This window comes from Penicillium nucicola (assembly GCF_028828085.1).
Source record: "Penicillium nucicola strain IBT 29836 chromosome Unknown utg000001l, whole genome shotgun sequence".
Lineage (NCBI taxonomy): Eukaryota > Fungi > Ascomycota > Eurotiomycetes > Eurotiales > Aspergillaceae > Penicillium > Penicillium nucicola.
The window spans coordinates 113,111-130,303 of record NW_026643125.1 but is presented as its reverse complement, the minus strand read 5'-3'; the positions used below and the strand labels follow the sequence as shown (position 1 = coordinate 130,303).

The following is a 17,193-nucleotide window of genomic DNA, read 5'->3' as shown; positions in this document are numbered from 1 at the left end:
GCCTGATCAAACTATTATATTGACCGTGCCACATCAACTTAAGCCTTCTTATCCGCCTCAACAACAGCCGGTGAGCTCATCTCAGGACCGGCCTTGTTCCGCTTGGCGATGCGGAATCCACCAACCAAGAAGAACAGGGCCTGCAAACCAAGAATCACAGCGAGAGTGACCATGGCGCCAATTACACCGGCAACAGCCAGAGACATGCCTGAGCCGCTGGTGCTAGTGCTGGGGGAGCTGGAGGTGGTGGCATTATCGGAGCTGGCGCACTTGCCATCTGTGTTGCCACACAAGCTGCACCAATCTTCATCAGAGGTCACTGCAATCTCCTTGGTCTTCTTGGAGAAGTCGTCCCATGAGAGGAGCTCGCTGGACTGGCCATACAACGGGTAGACGGCGGGCTCAGCTCCACCGGTGAGGGTACCGTTGTGGAACATGAAGCGCACACTGAGGTCGGATGCCGATGGGAAATCAGTACCAGTGGCATTGGTCACCAGCTCGAAGACCATGGATGAGGCATAGTCTGGGATACCGGTGAAATTGACCGAGGCAGCAGGCATCTGCAGCAGGCCGAAGAGCGAGAAGATAGTGCCGTATGAGCCGAATCCGACGTTCAGCTTGGACTTGCCCTTTGTGGCAATGGTGTCGTTGAGGCCTGCCAGAATTTCACCTGCCAGAACAGCACCGTCGATGGCGCGCACCTTTTCAGAGGCGTTATAGGCCAAGTTGAACTCATGGCTACCGGCCAGGGAGATCAACTGGTGGTAGACCTCATCAGTCAGATCGGACTTGTGAGGGAAAGTAGAGGTGGAGTTGTGAATGTTGCCGACATTAAGGTAGTCAAAGATGGTGTAGGCATTTTTGAAGGACATCTGAGAGGAAGAAAAGGCCCCGTCCAGCATGGGCGAGAGAGACTTGTAGAAATCCTGGGTGGAAGACAGCAGAGATGTGTATGATTCCGATGTAAAGTAATTGTTGCTGCTCAGGGTTGCCTTTTGGCAACCGCTGGAACCCTGCAACCAAGTAGCGTCCTCACTGTTCTTGCTCGTCGTCGATGTCGACAGCTGGATGAGCTGGTAGCCGCCCAACGGAGCCTCGACTGAAGAGCCATTGGCCAGAGTCTGGGAAGCTACTGTTCCAACAGGAGGGTATACACCCTGCAAGAAGCCAGTGGCGGAGTTTTGCAACACAGCATCCGAAGGAGCAGTAGCACTAATCTGCTTGGCGCTGACGACCTCTGGGTTGATTCCCTCAATCTGCTTGGAGGAGTTGTCGGAAATATAACGCTGATTATAGAATGAACCAGCGTCAAAGACCTCACGGTAACCCAGATCAGTCAATTGGGTGCTACCAAAGACCTTGGGGGTTCTGTCACCATGACGCGCAAAGATATAAGCACCCAGCACACGCTCTGCCTCCACTGTAGACAGAGAGGTAGCTAGCAAGAGACCAGATGTAATCGAGTACTTCATGATGTGAACTGTCAAGAAACTAAACAAGAAAAGAAATCCCCGAGTGTGTGGGGGAGGAGGGGAGTCCGGGGTCTTTTATCTACTGCGGAGTAGACCCTGCGCGGTCCAGTTGGGTCTTCCCACCCATCAGACCCGGAGAAAACCGATGAACTTACAGTTACAGTCACAGTGACCATTAGTCGAAGTTAGCCTGGATTAGTTAGTAAATTAATCAATTAGTGTCAGCCAAAAAACAATTAGCTAATCAAAACTAACTCCGCGGGATGCCGCGGAGCGATAAATCGTTGCAGTTGGATTGGACTCGTTTTCCCGCTACGGAGTAGTTAGGGCTATTAGCGTAGCGCTTAGGGACGTTCTCTTCAGGCAAGTTCTGCCGTTAGGGTTTGGAGGGTCTTGGCTGTGGTGTCTGGGCCTTGATAGGCTTAACTTGTTCGTATCTCAGTCTATGCCAGGACAACGCCTTGGTCGCCCATTAATTCACACCCATTTCGCACAACTCCGACTAGTCCTCCGGTTTGGATTGCCTCCGAGCCACCCCCGGAAAGACGCCATTCGATCTCACCCAGACCTTCGAGCCAGGTGATACGGGTTTGCGCAGGTACTTCGAGCTGCTGGAGTTGGGCCGCGAGGGCCGATAAGATATCGGCTAGAGCGAGACCCTTGGTAGCCTTGAGGGTTTGTACGGTGTTGAGGCAAGAGGTAACGTCGCTGGTGGACAGGATAGTGGTCATGATTTGTTGGATATCTGCCGGGTGGGGAGCGGCAATGCAGTCATAAATTGTTGCGTTGGTGACAATCTCGGGTTCGGGGCGAGGTGCCTGTGGCGCGTCTCTCATAGGGAGAGGAATACCTGAAAAGGATATATTCGTCAATGGAACTGTCCAACTGTCCATGGTCAAAAGGGGAAAATAGGCAACATACTGCTAGCAAAGCAGGCTTGAAGCACGTTCAGTGCCCGTCGCATGTCACCCTTGCTCAGGGTTACTAAACTGTCAACCGCATCGGGTTGTATTTTGACACCCTCCTTCTCAATCACTTGATCCACTAGAACTCGAATATCTGCCTCCTTGAGAGGACTGAAACGGAATCGAGTACATCGTGAAAGAAGCGCAGGGGACAGCTTATGTGTGTAGTTGGCAATGATGCAGAACCGAGTGTTCGCCGTGTAGCGTTCCATAATGCGACGGAGAGCCATTTGGGCGGTGGAAGTCATAGCGTCCGCCTCATCCAGAATAATCAGCTTGTATCCTGCGAGATTTTGTCCGCCGGAGGCCTGGGGTGCCATGGAGAAGATTTGTTTTGTGCCTAGGTTTCGATGAGCAGGTATTCCAGCGAGAGAAGGGTCATCCACGAACTTGCAAAGGTCTTGATCTGCTCTCGAACCACATCGATACCACGGTCATCACTGGCGTTCAATTCCAACACCATCTGTCGCATGTTCTTGGTGCCATAGATTCGTCTCGCCAGGGCGAGAATAGTAGAGGTCTTTCCAGTTCCGGGAGGGCCATAGAGCAGGAGATGGGGCAGCCGCTGTACAACACGATCAGTCAATTGCTCTCCGTCTGCGTAGGTAGGGTAGTCCTACATTCGTATCCACGAATCGATTGATGGTAGCGAGGATGTCTTGATGGCCGGACACATCGTCCAGGGTGTTTGGTCGATACTTCTCTACCCTGTGCAGTCATTAGCAAGTTGCGCGATCACAAGACTTGGTCCACATACCAGGGAAGGTTATCTTGAGCTTGAATCGGCAAATCTGCGACGGTTCTCTTTTTTCCACTGGCGTTGTCGGAACTGAACTGCACATCCTTGGGCGCATCCACGTCCATTTCATCTTCGTAGTCGGACATTATGAATGGTCAAAGTTATATTCTGGGATCGAAGAGAAATACGCCAAAGTGCACGTCAAGCAGGACAAAGTTGGGAAGTCGGACGCGTGAGCGCGTAAAGAGGCTCGGGGCGGAAAATCATGGAGCTTGGGGGAGACTCCACAGATGACATCCTGCCTAACGTCAACTCGTTCCTCCTCCACCACCTGTCGACAATTCCCCTGTTGTTGCCACCTTCTTCAATATGCCTGTATGAATGACTGCTTTCGCTTGTTGCAGAGAACTCCCTATTAACTTCCAATGCAGGCATACCACTCCATCTTCCTGGAGGACCGCGATGTCCCTGTGATTGGTACGAGATCCCCCCCCCCCAAGTGCAGCACAGCAGCCCAGCAACCAGATAGCACAGTACAAATCACCATGCAGAATCCCAAATTGACTGTCGCATGTTTTTTATATAGGAAACTTCCCTATCCTCCCTCTCCGGACTCGCACTCGTGGCCCCGCATACACATTGCCCCCGCTTCCCAACACCGACGACCTTGAAGTCACCCCCGAAAGTGAATCATATGACTGTGTAGACGAGATCTTGTCACTCTTCCGTGCCAATGTCCTTTTCCGCAACTTCGAGATCAATGGTCCCGCCGACCGCATGCTCATTTACGGAACCCTGTTTATTAGCGAGTGTCTTGGAAAGGTCAAGCCGACAATGAATGCCCGTGAAGCGGAAAAGGTAGGCTGCATACCGGACAGAGGATGCTAGTGGAATGGAGTCTGACATCGAATCATCTATAGGCCCTGATCAATGCCTCCCTCGATAACTTTGCAATCCCCGGTGATGTGTCGTTCCCTCTGAACCAGGCCTTTGAGCCCCCACGCGATCGTCAGGACGCCGAGAGTCTTCGCCAGTATGATCTTTGCCCTGTGTCAGTACGGTTTGGTCCGAGTTAATCGTTGTATCAATTATAGGTATATCTCGCAGGTGCGACAGGAGATTGCGACGCGCCTACATGCTAGATTATACCCCGGTGGCGTTGGGCCCTCCAAGGTATGTCCAAAGAAAGTCGGAACAAGGTCAACTTGCTGACACAAGATAGTTCTGGCTTAGTTTCACGAAGAGAAAGTTTATGGGCAAGAGCCTGTAAACACGATCGTTGCTGTATATTGTTTGATGAAATTCAGCGCATGAATAAACTTGATATTTGATTCCATGATTGCGATTTATCCCGGAGTAGTGGCCTTCAACCTCACCAGGGCATTCTGATAGTTTCTCACTGTGCCACACAGATACAGCGCAATGGTTACGAATCATTCATGCACTGCTTGATCAGTTTATGATACTGGTACATTGGCAATACTATTCTATCTATTTTGAGGGCATCATTCATTAGAGAAGGGCGTCATCTCCACATCCTGATCACTAATCGGGGTAGAGGCAGATGCCGGGCCCGAGTCAATCTTTCGGCGCTTGCGAATATTGCCAGCAGCCTGGATATTTTGCGTAGTGGGGAACACTCGAATGCCGTGGAAGAGGTATCCCTCTGCACCACCACGTCCCATCATGAGAGGGTGGGTTCGGCCGGGCAGCACTTGCCAAGGGCGGATACGCGATGTCTGCAATGTAGGCGGGAGAATGAGCGTCGGGTCAACCACGAATTCTTCGTAGAGGGACGACAGATCTGGGGTTTCTCCTCTGGGAGTGCTCTCTTCCATTTCGCGCTTGCGGTGGATGAAAGCCGTCCTGCGGGCGGTGGAGTACATGTCTGTCAATTGAACCAGCGACTCGACTGTTGGCGAGTAAATAGCGATTGGAGCTGAGCCTGCAAGCAGAGGAACGAGTGTCTTCAGGATGCTAGCTGGATCCAACAAGCTTGATACGACCAAACCGTCAAAGTCTCCTGCGCGCGACTCGTCGACCACGTTCTTCACTCGCTCCCATCGGTTGCGCTTGTGGTAGTATGACGTGCGTTTGCTTTGTTTCAACTCGGTCAATTCTTCGGCGGGTAATGCGGGTGGTTCGTTGGTGTAGAGTGGATCAGAGTTCGGGTCAACCAACTGCATCCAAGAAATGGTTTTGAGGTGAGTGTGAAGTGGGTGGGATTCATCAGGGTTGTTGGTATCGTAGCCGAAGTATTTCAAGAGAGACAGATTTGGCTGTGAGTAGGCGTGGACCACGGTGATTGTGTTGGTTGTGGCAGACATGGGCTGAGGTCGAATGCGTCGCTGTTTCGGTGCAGTCTCATCTGGTGTTTCTTCGGTGTTTTCACTTTGTGGAACGGGCTCTTCCTCCTCCTCCACATCTTCCTCGGCATCGTGAGGATATAGAATTCCCATGCGCTCGGCCATGGCAGCGACCACAAGCCCACCAGTCTCATCGACTATGAAGTAACGGCCATGGGGCTTCATACCTGGTTCCACTTCAACATTTCCACTGTGATGCACATTGCCCCAGCATCCAATCAAACCAATATGTTCGTCCCGAAGCTCCATGGACTTGGACGCATCTCGCTCTTCCAGCAAGAAGTTGGCGAGCAGGCTGACGTCCAGTGGATAGACGGTGAATCGCTTCATATACTTCTTACGCTTGCGCAGGGTGTATTTCGCAAGTGAGAATGCGGTCTTTTGGTCCAAAGCTGTATGCGACTCGAGGAGCTTTGCGACAATCTCTCGTCCTGCGCCACCCGCTTCTTTTTTCAATTCTTCGATCTCCTCCACAGTTAATTTCTGGGTCGATCGTTCGTCAATCGTCTCGCGATTTGTTCGCATAGGTACACCGTCTTCGCCAGTCTCGATGTCATCTCCATCGCCCTCGCCTTCTGTGAGTAGTGTCTCCGCATGCAGCTCGGTGGCTGTCACGACCCGTAGTTGGTAGCCACTTTCGTCGCGCGAGTCCAGGATCTCGAAAGTGAAGTAGAGTGGTCGCCCGATAATCTGGTTGGCCGCAAAATTGCCATATTTGCCCAAGCTCACGATTCTGATGCTCGGTTAGATTGATGGAAATTTCCCCGCATAGAATAGCGACACTCACGTATCGGGGACAATTTTGACAATTCTGGTCTGGTCCGAGGGTAGCTTGACCGCCACAAACTGATTTGGACGAATAAAGGAATGCATGGCGCTGGTGTACTGTAGCAAGCCCTCAAAGCTCACAAAAATATTCGCGACTTTTATTGGAGATAAGGTCCAATCAGAGAGGAAGAATTGGGAGGCTCGGATTATTGAATGATCCGATAGTGGCCTTGCTGCCTTACTGCCTGAGTCAGGCAGCCACCACGTCATTGGCTGCGGTACCATACCATACCATACTTTACCATTGATTCCCAGATCTTCGCATTACAACCTGATCTGCTTCTCCAATACTGTGTAATTCCAGTACATGGGGGAATGCGGGTGCCTGTTCTGATCTATCGGCGGTTGTATAAGTTCTAAGTTGACTTCTAAGCCAGACCAGTGAGGTGTAGCCTGTCCTCACCTTTTCCACACACCACTATTGTGGCGGCCTTGGTGAAATATGAGGTCAAATAAACTAAAATACGCCAAACAGGTCCAAACCATTGAGATTATCGAGAGCAGTGAAGGTGATGAACTCATAGTGAACGGTGGCCCACTCCTCATTCCCTTCCCTCTTGTTTCCGACCTGCGGAGCCTCCTAGAGAGAATGACATATTCATTGATGAGCAGTTCATCTGGGCAATTTAGTTCTCGGATTAATGTCTTCACGTTGGCGTGGCTTTGTCTAGTAGTGCCGCTTCGTAGTCAAATCCACAAGTATAGGATTTGCGTTGTCAAGCCAAGTGATGGCATGATTGCTAAATCCAATGAATGGAGATCTATTGGAACCAGAGCAACAATGAAATAGAAAGTATTGCATAGTGCCCAAATCCGATTGGAGCTGTTCGAACTTCATCTTTTCCTCCAATGCCACTTGGCTGGAGCTAGGCTGAGCCGCCTACCACTTACGTATTAAAGCATTTCGCCTCCCCTGCAGCCGCAAGGCGTTTTCCCTACATTTCTATCCTGATGGCTGATTCTGCTGCTTCTGTTTTTTCTACTTCTGCTTCTCGTTTCAGTAGTGCTTTCACGGGTTGATTTGCGCATATCCTCATTCTTGAGCTCCTGCGAGCTAGTAGCCTTCCGTGGAACTCGACGCGTACCCCAACTTGCACCCCCCGAGGTCAAAGGACGTCTTAATGGGCCTGCGCAAACAGCCCCCACCGCGTCTTGAGAACCTTACGAAATCCACCTCACGGTCGAAAGCACGATCGCCGACTTCCCCTTCCAACTCCTCCTCGTCCCACCGCCCGGGCCGTTTGAACCACTTCCCCTCCGAGGACCCCATCTATTCGCCCGACCTCAATACTTCACCTGCCTTTGATCTGATGCCACTCGAGGAGGCACAGAGGTCGCCGGTGGGCTCTCCGGCCAGCCACCCGCCGAATTCATGGCCTGATCACCCCCGGTCTGACCCCAGCCACCCCAGGCAGAACCAATACGATCAGTATGCGGGGACTTCCTATGATACCACCACCAGCCCCTGGGTTCCGCCTGAATTGATGGCAGGTCAACATACAGGGGCTTCGGAGAATGTATGGCGTTCAAATAATACCGGCGATGCCTCCGCGGGGGAGCTACCAGTGCCGCTACAATCCAACAACCCGTTCTTGAAGTCTCGACCAGCCGAGCAGACCCAGGATCTTTTGGACCGAAATGAGTGGGGGCGTGATTCGCAGGCATCGAACAGTGAGCCACTGGGTCAGAGTATGCCAATTTTGTCCTGTCAATATGGCTATTGAACTAACAGCCCCCCAGCCGAGGGATACATCCCAATGACTGCGCGATTGTCTCTTTTAGACGAGCCAGAACAGAACTCTCCATGGAATGAAACCCTTCATAACGACCAACGCCCTGTGCTGGATGGTCATCATCTTGACAACAATTCACCATGGGGATCACAACAATCCATCAAAGTTTCAGCGCCGCAAGATATATATGCACAAGACGAATCGAATCCGTATGCACCGGCAGTGGTTGTCCAGCAATCTGAGCCGTCATGGGGAACTGAATATGATCGTACGAATCATACTCAATCCACGCATACTGGAAGGCTTGGATCAGATGCCGGAATCAACACTCCCTCTGTAACCCTTTCTACTGCAACCTCGGCTACATCCCATGAACTGATCGATCTTGAGGATGCGGACCCTTCAAAACATCTGGGGTACGAAACCGGGTCTCGCGCAGCGTCTTCAGTCTACTCGTCGGAAGCTCTCGCCAAAGGAGAAAAGCCGATGGACACTGGAACACAAAATCCGATGTCCACCACAGCACAGTCAGGGCTTGCAGTGGAGAAGCAGCTGCAACCCCAACCGAGCCCCGTCCTGTCCGACGCGGAGGCTGCGCGACAAATGGAGCAGAGATCCGAAACTTATACCATTCGTCATGTTCGTTGGACGGATTCTACGGGCGAATTAGTGGAATCTCCAATACTTGTTCAAAACCAAAACGGACCTTGTCCATTGCTGGCACTGATCAATGCATTGGTGCTACGGGCAGACCGTAAGGTTCAGCCACCAATTGTGAGGGCCCTGTCAAGTCGCGAGCAAATCTCGCTGGGACTTTTGATAGAGGCAATGTTTGAGGAGCTGACCACTTGTCTGGGCCCTGATGAGGAGTTCCCGGACATTGAAGCTCTTGCGCAATTTTTGACTATGCTTCATACTGGAATGAACGTTAACCCACGGTTGACCCTGGAATCCACTGATGGATTTGGCTGTTTCCGTGAAACCACTGATCTTCGGCTTTACAGCACATTTGGTGTCCCCTTGATTCACGGCTGGGTAGCTTCGTGGTCTAGCCCTACTCATGCTGCGATGACACGAACCGCGCAGTACCACGAAGATATCCAGCTTCTACCCTTCCGCAGACAGGACTTTGAAGAACGGGTGACACGGGGCGAATCCCTCACATTTGAGGAAGAGAGCACCATGGAGGATATTCAAAATATCCAACGTTTTGTGGAAGTCGACAATGCGACACAGTTAAGTCCATTCGGCCTTACACAGTTGTCCACCATCCTCATTCCGGGCTCTGTCTCAATTCTCTTCCGCAATGATCATTTTGCAACACTCTACAAACATCCGCAATCTCACCAACTCTACACTCTGGTCACCGATGCCGGTTATGCAAGTCATGCGGAAGTGGTCTGGGAGTCGCTAGTGGATGTGACCGGATTCAATACAGAATACCTTTCGGGCGACTTCCGTCCCGTCGGCGCAGGTCCCTCCGCACCATCCCCCGTGGCTGCTCCCCGCACGTCCAGTGCAGCCGCCAGTCCTGCAGAGGATGCTTCAGGCTCTTCGGAACCATCCCAAGAGCAGAGCGATGCCGATTATGCGTACGCCCTCTCGCTCCAGTTCCAGGAGGAGGCACAACGTGAAAATGACAGCAACCCAAATCCACCACTCCCTGATCGTCGCGCCTCGGCTAGGCATAGTTCTTCCAGTCGACCAACACCTTCACCCCGCATGAGCAACGTGCCTAACCGATCATCGAGCGTGCTCAACGGGGCGGGCCCTCAACCCAACCCGCCACCCCGGGAAATTGACCCTGACGATCCCAACGCGCCCCCTCCTCCGTATGAACAAGCTGCCGGTGGTCCACGGTACTCGCCTCCCGATAGAAGATCGTATGGTGGTGCGGCGAATCAGTATCCTGGAAACCGCAACTCGCGCAGCCAATACCCCGCACATCCCCATCGTTCGCGGCCCTCTGTGTCTTCTGGGACCGATCGAATGAACAGAGATCGGAACAAAGATTGCATCGTCATGTGAGCCCTGTCCGATGAGCCACCGCGTGCATATTTCGACATTTTCGCTTTTTTTTTTGGCTTTTTTTGCTGCTTTTCAATACGGCTAATGCTCTATGATGCAATGAATATAACGACTTGATACGCATAAAGGAGGCCATTGGAACTGTAGACTTGATTTTCCTCGGGGATTCTTTGGCGTGTTTCCCTATGTTTCCCTATGTTTTCCTGATTCTCCACGGGCTCTACAAACCAACACGGACCCAGTCCGCTCTGCAGGGGTTCAATATTCAGGAACTCTCAAGCGAGGCCTATATTGCGCGACTCTTTCCGGACTGGTCCGGTGTGGAAATTAAGGAGCAACTAGTAGATCCACCAATAAACGTTTTGCGAACTAGAGGCGCCTTTTCCTTGCCAAGTCTTCAATATATGGCCCCGTCAAGGCCAAACTTCGGAGTTTTACTCTATTTTTCTCAGACTTTTTCTTCTTGTTCTTCATCAATCATGCAGGTCGGTCCGCCGGTCCGATTCGACCAGGGCAGAGCAAGTTCCGGGGAATTTTCCTGCAGAAGTTGGATCTCTCGCGTGGAAGCCTGGTATAGTCGGGATCCACTCCGTGTCTCTCAAATGGCCTGTTTGAGGATGGAACTAAGAATCATTAGGTGGTGATGAATGAACTGGATAGCTCGCGCCACTGGGCACTTTTAAATGAATGTGTCTCACGGGTTCATTTAGGTCGGCTCTTTCGCTGGTATATATATCATCTCGCATCTGGAAGCCAAAAATAGGGAAAAAAACAGAGTATATATAAGAAGCTAGAGCTTTGCTGTCCAGACAATCGTCCTAACAGCAGACTTCATAATGCAGATTCTTCTCTCTGGTGCCCTTGTGGCCCTGGCTGGAGTAGCCCAAGCCCAAGTAGGAGGCTACGGCCAGTGTAGGAACCTTTCTCTTCACCTCCCACCCAAAGACACTAACATCTTCTCTAGGTGGAGGAGAAGGTTATTCTGGAAGCACAAGCTGCACCGCCGGCTATGTCTGTGCTTCACAGAATGCGTGTAGGTGCTGAATCCTGTCTCCTGGAACTATACTGAGACAGCTCCAGGGTACTATCAGTGCATTCCAGGCACAACAAGCAGCAGCAGCACAACCACAGCTGCCACAGTGACGACCACTTCCACCACCAAGGCAACAACTACGTCGACCTCCACCTCAACTACCAAAACAACGGCCCAGACTGCGACTACTACTGCCACTGGCACTGCTGCCGGAGGTGCGACGTGCACGGGAACATTCAGTTCGATTTCCGCCTCAACCTTCGTTTCCAACCTTCACCCGGGATGGAATCTGGGAAACACCCTCGATGCTGTTCCGGATGAGGGCTCTTGGAACAATGCTGCTGTCGTGGCCTCGACATTTGATACTGTGAAGACTGCTGGCTTCAAGAGTGTTCGTATCCCGGTGACATGGGCGTATCACTTTACAGGAAGCTCGCCTGACTGGACGGTGGATGCAGCCTGGCTGCAGCGAGTCTCTGATGTTGTGGACATGGTCACTTCTCGCGGATTGTACGCCATTGTTGATGTGCATCACGGTAGGACCATATCACAATACATGTGAGATCAATAGGGACTGACCGAGAACAGATTCGTGGATTTGGGCTGATGTCACTCAGTCCGGCGCCAATCTCACCATGATCGAGGAGAAGTTCTACCGACTGTGGTATCAAATTGGAACCAAGTTGGCCTGCAAGTCCAACCTTGTCGCCTTCGAGTCTATCAATGAGCCCCCGTGCAATACTGCAACCGATGCGGCAGAGATCAACAAGCTGAACAAGATCTTCCTTCAGGCCATCAATGATGCTGGTGGTTTTAACTCCCAGCGAGTCGTTAACCTCAACGGTGGTGGCCAGGATAGTGTCAAGACTTCGCAGTGGTTTGAAGCTCCTACTGGATTTTCGAACCCGTATGCAATCCAGTTCCATTACTACAGTCCCTGTGAGTCTTCCAACACGTTTGAGAAAGTTTGCACAACTGACCGCCCCTTTTTCTTCTTTCTAGATGACTTTATTTTCAGTGCTTGGTGAGTGTGCAGATATAACAACTTATCCAACTCGTTGCTAACCCTAAGCAGGGGCAAGACCATCTGGGGTTCGGACAGCGACAAAGCCACCGTAGAAACAGACTTCCAACTGCTCCGCAGCAACTTTACCAATGTTCCTATTATCTTGGGAGAATATGATGCATCGCCCACCAACACCGAGCCCGCTGCCAGATGGAAATACGTCGACTTCCTGATCAAGACAGCCCTCAGCCTGGATATTTCCTGCGTCCTGTGGGATAATGGACTGGATCATCTTAACCGTGATACCAAGACCTGGAGAGATACCAACTCGGTTTCCATGATCACCAAGTCTACTGAGTCTACTGCCAACAGTTTGCCTGATAGCACGGAAGATGGTTCTGCGACTACCCAATCTTCTTCGGCCTATATCTTCCACCAATACGGAACTGCCGTTGCCGCGTATACCTTGCCCTTCATCTTCAATGGCAATACGCTTTCGTCGATTAGTGATTCCACCGGGTCGACTTTAGTCTCTGGAACTGACTATTCTGTTTCGGGTGCCAATATCGTCTTCACAGTATCTTACCTGTCAAAGCATCTCTCGGCTACAACAGCGCCAGGCGTCGTTGCTACCTTGACCCTGAAGTTCTCTGGTGGTGCTTCATCACCTATTGTACAGATTGTTCAGTGGAAGACGCCCACCTTGTCCAGTACATCGGCTGTGGCATCTTCAGTCTCTGGATCCGACCTCTCTATTCCCATCACCTGGGGTGGACTTCCTACTATTGCGGCAGTGAAAGCTCTCACCAAGAGTGGAACATACTTGGTTGATGACTGGACTCAGTACCTTGGCCCTATCCAGCAATCCAGAATTGTAAGTTTAAGCCTTGTGTTCGTTCTGTGTGCTGTTTGCTAACTGTTCTATTTAGACCTACAGTGGCCAGTACAATTGGGATTCAACCAATGTGATTCTCACTTCGTCCATTATCAGCTCTGTCATCTCTGCCGGCCAGTCGACTGTCTTCACAATCGAATTCTTCCCGCGGGATAATGGTGCTGTGAATGCTGTCAACTTCACTTTGACCGTTTAGTGTTATTTCCAGCAGTGGGAATGCTGCAGACAGCAAGTTTTTTATTTTATTCTACTTTAGTTCTTGATTTTAATTACTGTATAATTTCGCCAGTCAAAGTTTTATTATATAAACGAGTAGCTCGTAGCTCTGGACCTGTTATAAACTTATATCATTAAATCATTGAATCATCAAATGCCATTCACATCTTCCCAAATCAATACAGAATCTTCCGCTCTCGTAGTGGAAGATGGGGATCGTATTTGTCCCACACGATCTTATTTTTCTCATCTAAGTGGGCACCTTCATCCGTGATCCTGATGATAGACTCGGTTTCCATGATCTCATGACGACTGAAGCCCCATTTATCGCGTGGGATCCATAAAGTTGGTGGTGGAGATGCAATGCACGGTTCAAAGTACGCCGTTCGCATTTCCTCCGGCGTGTATGAGACCTCAGCCACGTTGCGGCGGACCTTTCGGCGCAATGCTGCGTAGTCTCTATAGACGTTTGGATGGAACCATTTCCAGAAGGCTAATGCGCGGGAGTTTCTGCGTTGTTCGTTAATTTCTGCCAGGACGTCTTCTTTCTCTTGGAGCATTTCTTCTTCGGCATCGAGTGATCGTGGGAGGAATGTGTTCAATGGGGCTAGTGCTTCGTTCAGGGACATGTGTGCTAGGATGTTGACAATGAGGAAAATGACCATGATGATCACTGGACCGATCGCACCCTTGATGGCACAGAGACCAATTAGGCAGATTTCAGCCAGATAAAGACCTGTCAATAGATGCTGTAGAGCTCGTGGGTAGACTAGACCCTTGGTGTCGATCTCAATGTCGTATACGAAGAGGAAGTTGTAACGATAAGCCTGGTACACAAGATATAGACCGACGAATGCAAAGCCCAAAATCAAAGGTGCGATGCACGAGTACGTCAATGCTATATGAATTCTTAGTGAGGACCTCCATCTGATTGAAGCATCAATTACTCACCAATCACAGCCATGTTGGTGAAAACGGGAAACACATTGCCCCAACTGAGACTTCCTAGCTCTGCCCACCGTTGAAATAGACGACGCGGGGAATAAGCAAAGAATGTCGTGACAAACTTGAAAACCAAGGCGCTGGCAATCTGAACAAGAGCCATCGAACTCATGCTCAAACCCTGCAGCATGAAGTAGGAGATGTAGAAGTTGGTAGCCTTCGGTAGATTCTGTGCCAGAAGGTCTTTGACTGACAGAGGATCCTTGACAATTTGCGCCGTAGCAGCTGATGCGGCCGATGTCAATGTGGTAACTAAGAAAACTTGAACTACCTGAAAGACGAAATGGGCACTTTGCGTGAATAGTTCAACCCGGGCCGTTGATGGGACTCCTGCCTTCCTGGCACATACTGGTCAAAGAGTTAGTTTGGCTGCATGAAAAGAATATGTCCTTGAAACATACCACGACAAATTATTGGAACCAATGCCATCAAAGCGGCTAATGCTGCAGACGGCAGGAGACCCTCAATTGCGCCAGTGATAAAGCTGGGCAATTTCAGGATAAATTTGAGAAAAGGGATCAGAGTGCAAATATAGCTGATGTTTGAGATTGCACCAACGATGGCCGAGGGAAACGACCAGAAGACGACCAATACCGCAAGGAATCCTTGGACTGCAAATCTGCGGATAATTCGTTGCCACCAGCTCAAATTCAGTGCCGACCATACAACTTCCCGAGGTGACACACCAACGAAACGCGGTGTCATATGGAACGGTTGGTGGTGAGAAAGAGTCTGCAAGGCAATTTGCGCATCGGCTTGGCTGCCAAATTCCACAAAAATTGCAGAAAGCTGCTTCACATCACCAGCCTGGTGCTTTGCTTGGAGAATAGACACTTCCTCGATCTTCTTTGCAAGCTCGGTCCGATACCAGTGAATAGAGTCAACTTTCTTGCCAAAGAATTTAAGACGATGTATGGGTCGCTGGACCTTGTGAGACCAGGCAGGATTGCTTGACTCGCAGTCCAGGCATGTGTCGACTTCCAGATCGCCCTTTTTGATCGCACTTATGCGAGCCTTGTTTGCTCGTCGGATAAGCTTGGTCTCGGCGGTTTCCAACTTTTCAGCTAGACTATCTCGATCCCCAACTAGCGATTTGAGCTTGGAGCAGTCCGAGGTGATCCAAACATTGCGGATAGATCCTCCAAAAATTTGGCGCAACTTCTTCTCATTCTTGTACGCTTCGGGTACAGACATGAAGAGGAGAGTTCGAGATGAAATTCGAGATGCATATGCCGGCGAGTTGAGGTAGGCCTGGCGCAAATTTGCATAATACAAACTCTCTCTGGTGACGACGTAAAACACAAATGCTAAAAATATCAGTAGTTGCTAAAGACTGCAAGCAAAAGGAAGAGAAATGAGCTTACTGAAGTACACGCAACCCACAATCACATTTGCATAGTATCTACTGGAATCCTTGATGTTGCTGAAGCTTAGAATATCAAGCTGGTTGTTACCACCACCGCCGGTAGCATGAATGGGCAGTAGAATGGGCCATGTTATCAGGCAGCCGGTCAGACATGTCGCCGCCAATACTCGCAGGAACCGCAGAAAGAGATACCCATCAAGAGAGGAGTGGTGCAGAACATGGTTGTCCTCAATTTTTAAGAACGTCCCAACCCAGTTCACCCAGCCAGAGGGCAATTCTGGACTCCTTTCATGTTCATGCAAATCAGGCAGATGCGACCTTGGAGCGTACCATCGGCGCTGCGTGCGTCGAAATATCAGAAAGAGACTAACCCAGAAAATAGCGTATACCAGAGCTGGTAACAAAGTCATCACCAGCGCTGAGCCAGAGGAGCCACCACCGCCAGTTAGGCTACTGACAGCATCGCCTGTGGTGGACGACGCGTCGCCACGAGACGACCCAACATTTGGGTCGCTATTTGCATCCTTCGCACGAAGTTAACGACACTCTATGACAGCAAGCTAGAAACCAACGTACCAATGGGTTCGACATTGTGATTGCGCCTTAACGAAATCCCAGAGGAAGCGCGGGTATATCAACTCAGAAAGTGACAGAGAACGGCCTGTACGCGGTAATTTCTCCGTCAATGCGAAAAAAAGCAATTTCGCCCCTCTCTAGGTCCACACTTTGGACCTGTCATTACTGATGAGATAGGCACATTGCACATCGTGCGCTGCAAAGCTGATAGGTGGGTCGATTCGAACCCAAAATCTCTCGGGACGCGTTAGTCGCTCGTCGATCCGATAGTTTGCGGGTCTCAAGGCACACTCCCCTCGACTTGAAAAAAAGGAGACGGCATGGCATGTCCACTTGACTGGTCTTGCAAAAGTTTGACAGCCAGGAATTCATACTGAATGGGCAAGTCAGATTCAGCTTGTTGGGTGGAGCACGCCGATCGCCTGAACTACTGTACTGTAGGTTCATGCACGTCTAGACCAATGAACCCAAAGCCGAGGAGGCATACTGCATGGGACTCTGCATGAATTTGCATCTGAAGTCTGCATCCGGGAGTGGCCGATGTCGCACAAACATTCCCATTGTAGAGAGTTCAACTGATTTGCGAGGCAAGTCCCAGCCTCCTGAGAGATGATCTACAACGCCAGTTAGCTGCGACATCTTGATCGACTCTGTGGCCCCGGGTCCTGACTGTTATTGTGTTGTATGTGGGATGCAAGGGAGAGAATTGACTAGCGGTGGCCACGGGGTGGAATGTGACATGCTGCACTGACAGGCGAGGCCATGCAGTCACATTGATTGGGACTCGGAACGTGCTTCCAGTGATGTCGACTTCCTATGATGCATCGCATTGTCTCATATATCGATCTCAGCCTTGTAATCTGACACCTGGCAACGCGGACTGATCGACTCAAAGGTGTGCCGGAGCACTGGAAGCTGGTCGAGAGCAAACCTTGGGCATGACATAACCTCGACCATTGCAAGATTTA

General features: G+C 50.7%; 7 protein-coding genes across 7 annotated transcripts; 3 read left to right on the top strand and 4 right to left on the bottom strand.

The window, feature by feature from the left end:
• Positions 1-38: 38 nt before the first annotated feature.
• Positions 39-1,472, bottom strand: N7511_000049 (uncharacterized protein; the record flags this gene model as incomplete). Its single annotated transcript, XM_057122474.1, has 1 exon — positions 39-1,472. The coding sequence occupies one exon, from the start codon at positions 1,470-1,472 to the stop codon at positions 39-41; it is 1,434 nt and encodes a 477-aa protein (XP_056988207.1).
• Positions 1,473-1,915: 443 nt separating this feature from the next.
• Positions 1,916-3,322, bottom strand: N7511_000048 (replication factor C subunit 3; the record flags this gene model as incomplete). Its single annotated transcript, XM_057122473.1, has 5 exons — positions 1,916-2,322; positions 2,394-2,777; positions 2,828-3,002; positions 3,058-3,145; positions 3,195-3,322. 5 exons carry the CDS (start codon positions 3,320-3,322, stop codon positions 1,916-1,918), a joined length of 1,182 nt encoding a protein of 393 aa, XP_056988206.1.
• Positions 3,323-3,545: 223 nt separating this feature from the next.
• Positions 3,546-4,446, top strand: N7511_000047 (actin-related protein 2/3 complex subunit 3; the record flags this gene model as incomplete). The annotated part of the gene is made up of 6 exons (XM_057122472.1): positions 3,546-3,551; positions 3,608-3,653; positions 3,763-4,034; positions 4,097-4,209; positions 4,271-4,349; positions 4,399-4,446. The coding sequence occupies 6 exons, from the start codon at positions 3,546-3,548 to the stop codon at positions 4,444-4,446; spliced, it is 564 nt and encodes a 187-aa protein (XP_056988205.1).
• Positions 4,447-4,681: 235 nt separating this feature from the next.
• Positions 4,682-6,415, bottom strand: trm6 (tRNA 1-methyladenosine methyltransferase subunit GCD10; the record flags this gene model as incomplete). Its single annotated transcript, XM_057122471.1, has 2 exons — positions 4,682-6,275; positions 6,330-6,415. 2 exons carry the CDS (start codon positions 6,413-6,415, stop codon positions 4,682-4,684), a joined length of 1,680 nt encoding a protein of 559 aa, XP_056988204.1.
• A 1,076-nt stretch (positions 6,416-7,491) lies between these two features.
• On the top strand, positions 7,492-10,131 carry N7511_000045 (MINDY family deubiquitinase; the record flags this gene model as incomplete). The annotated part of the gene is made up of 2 exons (XM_057122470.1): positions 7,492-8,059; positions 8,111-10,131. The coding sequence occupies 2 exons, from the start codon at positions 7,492-7,494 to the stop codon at positions 10,129-10,131; spliced, it is 2,589 nt and encodes an 862-aa protein (XP_056988203.1).
• Positions 10,132-10,967: 836 nt separating this feature from the next.
• On the top strand, positions 10,968-13,261 carry N7511_000044 (putative extracellular endoglucanase; the record flags this gene model as incomplete). Its single annotated transcript, XM_057122469.1, has 6 exons — positions 10,968-11,043; positions 11,096-11,164; positions 11,212-11,700; positions 11,753-12,188; positions 12,240-13,044; positions 13,100-13,261. The coding sequence occupies 6 exons, from the start codon at positions 10,968-10,970 to the stop codon at positions 13,259-13,261; spliced, it is 2,037 nt and encodes a 678-aa protein (XP_056988202.1).
• A 196-nt stretch (positions 13,262-13,457) lies between these two features.
• N7511_000043 (uncharacterized protein) lies at positions 13,458-16,240 on the bottom strand (the record flags this gene model as incomplete). Its single annotated transcript, XM_057122468.1, has 5 exons — positions 13,458-14,179; positions 14,233-14,631; positions 14,685-15,590; positions 15,648-16,173; positions 16,226-16,240. The coding sequence occupies 5 exons, from the start codon at positions 16,238-16,240 to the stop codon at positions 13,458-13,460; spliced, it is 2,568 nt and encodes an 855-aa protein (XP_056988201.1).
• Positions 16,241-17,193: the final 953 nt, after the last annotated feature.